Below are 10,381 nucleotides of genomic sequence, written 5' to 3'. Positions count from 1 at the left end.
CAAGAAAATTCTCTCTTCTTATTTCTCTACTACTGCCATAAATCTAATATAATTGGTTTGTCAGGACAGTCCTATGATTGACTACAGGTTGATAAACCCTGTAGTTTATGTTATTCTCCATATTTTCTCTAGGTCTGCAATTTGAATCTTTATTTTCCATAGAAAAGATCATCAAGGATAATGCAAACTCTATCTCTTCACAACAAAACCCTGCACTTACCATTCCTTTGTAGATCCCTTATATAAAGAACACAAATCTTATACATCTCATTTTGGCTTTTATTTGGATATTTTTGAGTTAAGTTGCTCAAGTCCGTTCTCCACCAATACAGATACTAAAAACTGAGATCAACATTTAAGACAACATTAGCATCCATGCCAAGCCCAATTTGCAAACCTTATCTAAGCACCACAGCAGCCAAGAATTGTCACAGGTCCCCTACCTCCATCACACATTCCCTTTCCTTTTTAACTCTCCTATCCCACATTAGTGCACATACACCCAATAATCCGAGTTAGATGCACATTCTCAACTGAGACCTTGTCATTTCTTATGAAACAGATCACTTAAGCGTAAGATGATATATGTGAATGAGATTTCAGGGTGAAGGTATGTGGTTGAAATCATAGGCAAAATCTGGGTCATTATTCAATGACATTAGATATTTAGCCTTTTAGTAAAGACTACACACTGAGATTTGTTAGAATGATAATTTGGCTTTAAATTCTGATTTCTTTAGTTTTTAGTTGTATTGCTGACAGGTATTTAACACTGAGTTAAGAATGCTCAAGTGCAACTTCTATATAAGAATACATGCAAGTATACAAAAGACCACACTGGTTTTAGTACACTCTCTGTTTGTAATATAGACTTAATATGGATTTGTCTTGGGCCTGTGTCAAATGCTTCAAGATGTAGGTCTTGCTGTATACCTCTGTTCTCTTTTACAGTAAAAGGGAGAATTATATTTTTCCTTAAGGAGTGTATTTATTACAAGATGATTAGCATACATAAGTCATATAACACACAGGAGTTAAAATGAACTAGTTACAAAATAAGAAGTGGTGTGTATATTTTTATATAACCTAAAAATGGGATCAGTATTTTACAAAGTACATATAAAAGTACTTCATATACAATGAAAAATACAAATGTGCAAACACCATTGTCACAGGTGGAAATTCAACAGTTAAAAATGCTAGAAAAATCCTTCTTTTTTTTTTTTTTTTGAAATTGCAAATGTATTAAAACAGCTGCATTTCCTATTGTGTGTGAAGTGAGAAATTTATCTTCCTGACAAAATACATTAGTTAAACAAACAGTTTAATAATCAAAAAAATCCTGTAAGTATTGTCAGTTTGGTTAGGCTGACATTAAATTATAAGAAGAACGTCTGGAAAAATGAGAAAATACTGAATCATATGTACAAACCTTTTGTAATATTAGTGTGCTATTTAACATATAAACATTTCAAAATAAAAACAAAGGCTTAATTACTTATCAATGTCATTACTATTTGTAGAATGTAGAATTTCTATTAATTTGGGCTATTCAAAACTGTTTCTCCAAGATACTAAGTTGAACAAGCACAATTTTATCAAATGTAAAAATCTATACAGTCTTCTGATTCATGTGCAAAAAACGTTTAGAAAGTATCAAATCACAACACATGAAACCCAATTATGTACATATTTATTATCTGTAAATGTTGTTAACTAGCTAGTATTGTTCTGCTATAAATAACTTACCTCTGTCCTTCAAAACGTCTGCATTTTAAAGATTTCAGTGCAAGTGCTTGCTTTATTGTTTAGTGCATTACCGTGTTTGTTATTTTTATTTTACAGTGAGCAGAACAGCACATACATTAACATATACAACTCTCATACTTCAAGAGATTTTTCTTCCACTGAATTCCTAATTTGTTGCCTATTTCTCCTGGACAGCATCAGCTACTTTTTTTTCATTGTCCCATAATAACAGCAAACAAAATCCAGAATAAAAAGTGCTATGATCTTTAGATAATCGCTAGAACTTGAAATTCCTTAGCAACATTCCAGGAGTACTCTTATGAACACAAGGTTAGGAACAGCCTGCACACTGAAAATACACCTTCTTTGAGAATTTGATATCAGATGATTTTACTTTTTTGTCTTAAAAAATACCAACTGCCTAAAAATCAGCCACCTACTGTATATGCCACTGGGCTCACAAGTTTCAAGATTTTTTTTTTTAAGGAATTGTAGACATGTTCCCTCTTATTAATGACTAGTTTGGAAATATGAACCTTCTGTTTAAAAATATAAATAATGTGAAAATAGATTTCCTACTGGAGGGAAAATTTCTACAATTTACTTTGGAAAGATTTTCTAACAAGATAACTCTGCAATGAGAAAAACAAGATTAGATGATAGAGCAATACAGCAGGCATTTTATAGCCGGAAATTGTACTGAAGAAGTGGAAATTCAGGATAAATGGATTACTATTTTTCACAGTCCTCCCTGCAGAAAAAAAATAGCAGTTATAGTGGTTATTCTTCTTAAATAGAAAAGGAACGTCAGCATATTATGAAAGTTTATGGCTAAAACGTAAGAAAGGCTGGTTGTCCATCAGTAACATTTCAAAATGCGTCTTCTTACAAAAAGAGGTGCTTTAATATTTCTTGATTATGGAATGTTATTCCCTTCTAAGCATCTGAAATGCAACTCTGGATCCTATCCATCCATTGTTGGGCACTCTGTGCATCTTGGGCACAAAAATTATATACACGTTTACTCGTCTTCAACTGCAAAGGAAAAAAAATAACACGAAGATAAAAAAAGTCAACATACAAAACAAAAAGAAACTAGCAAGCTTTATTTTAAACTTCAATGTACTAATTGGGTTTGAATTAAACATTTTTTTGAATTTCTACTGTGTGTTGAGAGTGAGGGCCAGATATTAGTTGTGTAACAGCTCTGTTCTGATTTGGCCTGACAGCTCTATCTAGCTCTCACCTTCCAGCAGGAAAGAAAGTAACAGGTTGAAACACACCAAGAGAAGATAGTTTCAGATAAAGATCAGATAAAGAACAGATATACTTACGTCGAAAAATGCTTTTTCACTTGCATGTTTGGGGGCTCCAATTGATGGAGAAGCAGGAATCACCGTTTCTACTTCTGCAAGATCTATGTGTCCCTTACAGCTTGTGTCTTCACCAGAGTCATAGTATCTCAGCTAAACCCACAAGAGAAAAAACAAACCCAAGTATGCTATTTAGGCAGACCTTTTGCTTTTGCTTCCCTTTTCCTGAGTAAAGCTTTGGGGGCAGGAGGGAGTGGCAAAAATTTTTTTTGGAAGGAGGACATCAGACACGGGCTGTTCCTAAGCCGCAACTGACAGAAACCAGAAGTTTGGTGTATACAGAATGGCGGGACTGGCGGTTGCCCTGAACTGGCCTGTCCTGTATTGAAATCTCCGGTTAACAGCAATGTCTCCACCCCCTGCTCCTTTGCAGGAAGATGGAGTTGAGGGAGGTGTGTTTTATCACTACTGTTACACAGCAGAGGATTTTCGAAAAGTCACGTTTTCCTTTCAGGGTAGAAGGAAGCATGAAGGGCTTTAGGATCCTGCATTCCCTACCGGTTTTCGTACCAAAACCAACTTCTTCACTGTCCATTACACTGAAACTAACAAAAGAGCTTTATTTCCACTGAGGAGTTAATAAAATACTATTAGCTATATTATTATATATTGTTATAATATATACCATTCTCTATATTTCAAGAATTTAAAGTGATCAGCAAAAATTTAAATATCATTTTAGATAATTACAAACTATATAAAACACTCATGTTTTCCTACACTGCACTTAGTGGTTGAAGAAAGCTTTTTCTTTCTTACAGAGATACTTTGATTTGAATGTTGACCACTCTGTAAAATGAGTTTTGACAGGCAGATAGTTCTAGAAAATCAAATTTGATATTTGCTTATTTAATAAATCCCCATAAACTGATGCACAAAATAAAGCAAATGCTCAAAGTAAACAATACAAAACAGAATTCCAACTGAGACTGACCTGTATCTGCTGCATACTGTACATCTTACATCCATGATACACAGGAGATTTGGTTATACTAAATTTTAGGAGTATTTTTTTCTTCTATAAAATTAACTTTTTCTCTTGGGTACCAGGAAGAATAATTAGAACAGTGGTTGGCGCATTGGCACACTCGTCTCGAAAAGTTCAGTTTGTATTATATATATTTTTAATAGTGTGTTAATTAAACACACTAACCATTTTTTTATTTTTAAATAAAAGCATACATCTCAGAGATGTATGGAAAAATTGAAAATTGAAAATTTCAAATTACGGGGCGTATTAGGCTCAATGAAGATTACTGCCCAATGACTCAACATTATTCAACGAGACCACAGATTCCACTGCTGAATTCCAGCATACATTGTAAATTAGGTAAAATGTTTAGAACAGATCTATCTCCTCTTTTCCATGCTCCTTGCTGTGCAATGATTTTCAGAACATTTATGAATCATTCTGCACCTAAACTTACTCACTTCACCATGACTAATCTAAAATTTTCATACATAGGGCATCTGAAATTGTTCTATCAAGAACTTGGTGTTCGAGGATCTTTAGAGATAAATTTTGGGGTAAAGCTCTACCTCAATTTAATGGCAAAATTCAAACTGATTTCAGACAGATCCAGAATCCTGTTCTCGAGATTTGAAAATACTTTCTTACAGAGATTCCAGAACAGCTGTATTAAATATAGATTACAGAAAAACACCAAACATGTCATAAGAGGTAAAATGGATTTTTCTACTGAAAAAAATCAGATTGCAGTTTTCCACAGCATATAATATACTTCCATTTGCAAAGAAAAGTGCTTAAGGCAAAGTGCTTGAGGAACAAAGAGTCTTTAAAATATATGCTGTTGGAGCATATGGTGACTACTACAATTTCTATGAGAACGTCTCAATTAAATTTGCAGTCAGCTACCATATTAGCTCTCAGCTTCCAAATGCACTCTATAAAATACCTTCTAACTTTTTAGCTATCCTAGAGAGAGTTTTTGGTTCTTTTAACAGGTCGTATTAAAGGCCAGATTATGCTCAGCATTTAATTGCTTAATGCCCTTCTCACGTTAGCAGCACTTTTAAAAATTTCTTATATTGCTTGTATGCAGTTACGCCCTGAAAATATGAAAAGGCAAAAACACATAACGTCCAGTTCAGGAAGTCTTTTGTGATTATATACCAAACAGTTACCACAAAAAAATAAACAAAAACCATTCATTCTGAATGTTATGTCAGCCACACAAGATACACGCACAGTCTTATCTGTAAAACTCAATCTACACAAACTCAATAAATAAAAATGTAACAAATGTTGCATAAAAATTTGTTCTCTTGAAAAGTTTTTACCTGGTGTTTTGTCACATCTAGCACAAACCAGCGAGGTTTCCAACCTTTTAGCAAAGCTCCTCTTTTGTATAGCGTACCTTCAAAAGACCTGAAAGTATGAATGGCATGTAATTCCATAATCTGAATACTAGTGATATAAAAAAATCCCAAATGACCGCACTATTTAAGTAGTTGTTTTACTGCAGATAACAAACCAGTTTTAAACCACAGACTAGATTAGTTATAGGTAGCTGTGACTCACTGATAAAAACTGTTTCAGTGCTTTAGATGAGTTGAATATCATGCAGCTACACTTTGCTTGTACTTATAATGGGGGAGATTTAAAGGTATTCCTAGGAGAGAGAGTGCCTTCCCAACAAGACAGCTAAATGTAATTAAAACTGCAGAGAAATAGTAAAGCAGGATCAGAGTGTTCTGTATATATGAAAATTTTGGTGTTTTTTCCTAAAGCAGAAACTTGTACTATTACAATACAAGGTAAAACAATAGTGTAATACCAATTAAAATGAAGTTCATAAATATTCTATGATTATTCAGTTTACCTATTTTCATCAGTCTTTGATGTGAAATGATTGTATAGTGTAGTTGCTCTTCTGTCCACTCCATTGGAGGGAGAGATATTTGCACTCTGTTCCTCACCCAGCCCATGGTCAGGTATTTCCAACAAAGACCTCTTTTGATAGGAATGTAGATTAGCTGACATCATCCCTGAGGAGCCAGAAGGATATCTCTGCAGCTAAAAAGATAAAAATAAAACAAACAAGGTTAAGTAAGATCTAGCCAAGTTTAGAATTGAGAAATGTGATTGCTTCCTGAACCAAAACATTAGAAGCAGTATTACAAGACAATATTACAAGACAATTCTTTCTAACACATACAATCTGCAACTGTCTTTGGTAATCCACAAAGTTGCACACAAGAAGGGAATAGCAAAGAACTGCAGCTTTTCACTACAATTTTATATTTTTTATATAATTTATTATCCAACTTTGTAGTCATTAGTCCAAATCAATGAGAACTTAGTGTATGTTCACTGTACTCACTCATACTCTCACTGTGCAAGAAGAGTCTGAAGAGGACACAGGTTGATGAACGTTAGCTGAAGTGCACTCTTCAAGGGAGCATTTTATTCATTTTGATTTTGGAATAACTGCATTATTCAGACATCAACTTTACACACCTCTGTGGGTCATGCACTTTGACAACAGATTTTCCAGCTTTAATTCTACTAGTCCTCAGAAGATAAGTGCTAGCACCTTAGCAAGGTACTTCAATACTTGAAAAAGATTTGCAAAACTTTTAATTCTGTGATACCTAGTGAGGATAAAAGTGACCACAAAAGGTGAAAGCGAATTACAAAAGTGAATGCTTACATTTTTGTAAATGGAAAAGTTTGACCTCTTATTAAACATTAACAGAGGGTTCTGACTTTGTGAGAAAAAAATATTTACTGCATCTGACAGTAAATATTTTAGATAATTAGAAGTGGAAAGGATCAGATTCTTATTTCATGTTTTAACTTTTGCAGACTAGTGAAACTACATTAAGAAATTCAGACTGTAGAGGGGACTAGTAGCACAGTATGTAAGCCTTCAGTATATAAAAGTATAGGCCTTCACCAAAATATTTTTTTGTGCACTGATATAAACACTATCTCTCCATATATTCCCAGTGAATGGAATGAAATGGAGAGCTAGATTTGTACTCTACTGTGCTACTACTGCTGTAAGGGGTCGATATACTATGTGAGTTGTGCTTACTTCTCACTAATATATTTGGACTTAAGGATGAGACTTTGACTGGATCATATTTTCAGAGACAGTGCTGTTTTACATTGCTCCACTAAAAATGACTGGCTCATAACAGGATGCACTAAATACTGCTTAGAAAGAGAAATTTTGAATTCTGTTAGGCTGCTGAATAGCATATTGCTATCTTCAAAACATATGCAGTGATTTGAATAGTAACAGCTTGTTGATAGAGGAGTTTCATTAAGAGGTAAAATGCTTAGCAATCTTTAATATATTAAATATTACACAGACCTGCAATAGATTGCTATGGCTTAATCTACCTTTTATTATTTGCTAGATCCTAAATATGTGTAGCAATGCACAGAACACTAAAAGGCATTTTTTACTACAACAGCTCAAACCTTTACACTGACTAATGGATGAGAAAGCTCACAAGGGAGATATATTAAGAATATTGATGAGTATGTTGGTATGTGTCACTTCTGGTCTTTGTGGAAATTGAGCAATGCATCTTGCATTATCAGACTGCCTCAATATTATATAGGTAATAGCTGGTATAACATGTAAGTTGTAAATTATTATGAGGGCAAAAATAGCTTCATAATACAAGTCATTGTTGCCTCAGGAAAGAAGATGCAGAGAGATGGCAATTCAATTAATTTCTTAAGCAGAAGGGCTTAGGAGAAAGCAGTATTTCACAAGATACATAGTCCAGTGACAATGAACAATTCCTGAACAATGTTTCCCTTGCTTTCTCAGAATCATCTAGACCTTTGGATACAGCAAACTGCCCTGAATTCATTAGTAAGAAACAAAAAGTGAGGTCCCCAAGAACAGCTTCATAAATACAAATAATTTCAGTAGTATCTCAAAAAACTTCAAGTAAAACTGGAGCAAACTAGAGGAACTCTGAACTTAGTCTTAATCTACATGACAGCATCCTAGAGATGGAGTCCTTTGTGACTGACCCTTAGCTATTGCATTCATCAGAAAATCCTTAAATAATGTCTACGACAAGGGGCTGGTGTCAGGTACATTTATGCTTCCATTTTCTTTTCTGCTTCCAACTACTCAATAAAAAACTTAATCCTCTTCTTTCTTTGCTAGGATAAAACTTTTTTTTTTTTTTTCATTTTAGATTTGTCTAGGGTACAGAGTGAACTTGAATGACAGATATCAATGTCTGACAGACACTAAGCATGTTGCTCTCCTGAGAGCAAAGGACAAATAGCAAAGTAGTGCTGGGGACCAGCCATCGCGTAGAGGCTGGCAAACTCAGGTGAACTTAGCTAGCTGAAGAGTTAGTGTACAGCTTTGAGCTGGTCACTCAATTGCACCAAGTTTATGGAGAAAGCTCTCTATAAAGCATAATCTAACATTCTTCTTAGCACACACAGACAGTGAAGAGGCAACATTTGACTTAAGATGCATCTCTGTTGTCAACTAGTCAGTTTTACAGCAGTCAAGAGCTGGGAACAGAGCATGAACATATTCTACTTTGATTAAAATCTACAATTCAAGAATTTCATTTAGCCACACAAATATCTTTACATGTCCCTGAAACTCAGTGATGTCCTTTCAACCCCCTTCAGCGACCAAGCTGTTTGTGCCTAAAGGACCAGGCACAAAATATCTTTTATATATATAAAGTTATATAATTGTATATTAGTAAAATGTATTAGTATATTAGTAAAATGCTTGGGTTTGTCTGATGCATTAATCTTCTGAGAATCAATCAGATAAATGGTATAAGCATATGTATTTTTCTACATGCAGAAATACTGAGCCAGTACCTTGGGTTAGAACAATATATTGAATTTTTAGAAAGCAAAATTCTATGCCAACAAATATAGTGATTTTGTCAGTGTCCCAGGTAGTCTTTATAGCAGGAATTAATTTACTGTATTGGATGAACTCTTTTGCTACTTACATTGTCTTGTCTGGTGTCATCCTTTAGATTCATTTTGACCCTTTCCCACAAAAGCTGCCATCTCTCTGGGCTCTGATTTAATTTATTTTCCAACCTTTCAATTTCCTGAAACAAATTAAAAGGGTGTTCCTGAAAATAACATTTCTAACTGGTCACTTCTTGTACACACAACATTCAGCACCAATTGCCATAACAGAAATATGATAACAATAAGGCTAGTATATATTTTATAAAAATATTTACAAAGAGCAAATTCTGCGCTGTGACATCAACACTGAACACTGCCAATATTAACATTTACCCTGCTTTATAAAATGTGATACAAAGCTGTAATAAAAGAAGGAAATGAAACAGAAAGATTTATTCAATTTGGATGCCAAAGTATAACAACATGTTCTTGCTGCGAAACTTGGGAATACGACCTATGTTGATAACCTCCAGCTAGGGTTATTTCCTGTTGATAAGACAATGCATGCAGACTTAAGAAGCTATTTCACTAGTTTATGTTTACTTGTGAACCAGCTTAAATGTAACACTCATCAATACATTTGATTAGTCACCATACATATTTACTTTGATGTTCCATATTCCTTGCCACTGTTTGTTTCTGTATTTTTTTCCTGACAACAACTACCGTTACAAAAATCTGATTTTTCATGGAATCACATTAAAACATCAATTTTACAAATCCAACTACAAACTGATGATGGAACAAAAAATTACCATAGGACAGAGAATTCCCACGCTACGTAAGAGACAGCTAAAACCCAAGACATTTATTTTCAAAGTAGAGACAGTAAGTCTCTGACAACACTTTATTTCTTCTATTCCAAACAATTAATTTAGAGTTTATCATATTCTCCAGCTGACAGTGGTGAATGACAGCTTCCTTAGGAAATCATTAATGACTGAATGAATTACAGAAAATGACTGCATATTTTTAAGATAAGAAAACATTTTAACCAGGAGATCAACTGAATCAGGAAAGATGTTGTCACTGTAAATAAGCAAGTCCCCCTGGTAAGGTAAAAATTCAGGAAATAGTTGTTGAATTGAATTTTGAACTCTGAATTAAAAATAAAAAGAGTCAGTATTAGACAGTAACAGGAACAAAATATTTCTCTAAACTCTTCCTTGCTGAAAGTAAATGAGAAAACTCAAAGGTAAAGCTAAAAATAAGACATCTGGCTTAATACCAAGAATCAAAATAGAAGTTTAAAATACTGAAGTTATATACACGTGTTACACACATATATATTAAACATTATGTGGCCTCT

The 10,381-nt window shown here is 34.0% G+C and overlaps 1 protein-coding gene across 5 annotated transcripts in view; it reads right to left on the bottom strand.

Annotated features, from left to right (window-relative positions):
- Window positions 1-258: 258 nt before the first annotated feature.
- Window positions 259-10,381, bottom strand: part of SBF2 (SET binding factor 2) — a 272,366-nt gene continuing 262,243 nt past the window's right edge. For all 5 annotated transcript variants that reach the window (XM_062578117.1, XM_062578119.1, XM_062578120.1 and 2 more), the window contains 5 exons: window positions 9,105-9,209; window positions 5,966-6,159; window positions 5,424-5,511; window positions 3,084-3,215; window positions 259-2,784 (listed from right to left, as the gene is read on the bottom strand). In XM_062578117.1, the coding sequence (XP_062434101.1) occupies window positions 2,686-2,784; window positions 3,084-3,215; window positions 5,424-5,511; window positions 5,966-6,159; window positions 9,105-9,209 (618 nt within the window). In that variant the 3' untranslated portion in view covers window positions 259-2,685. The remainder of the gene's footprint in view (window positions 2,785-3,083; window positions 3,216-5,423; window positions 5,512-5,965; window positions 6,160-9,104; window positions 9,210-10,381) is intronic.

The sequence above is a fragment of the Rhea pennata genome, chromosome 5 (genome assembly GCF_028389875.1).
Source record: "Rhea pennata isolate bPtePen1 chromosome 5, bPtePen1.pri, whole genome shotgun sequence".
Lineage (NCBI taxonomy): Eukaryota > Metazoa > Chordata > Aves > Rheiformes > Rheidae > Rhea > Rhea pennata.
The sequence above is the reverse complement of the archived record's forward strand: the minus strand, read 5'-3'. Positions and strand labels throughout refer to the sequence as shown.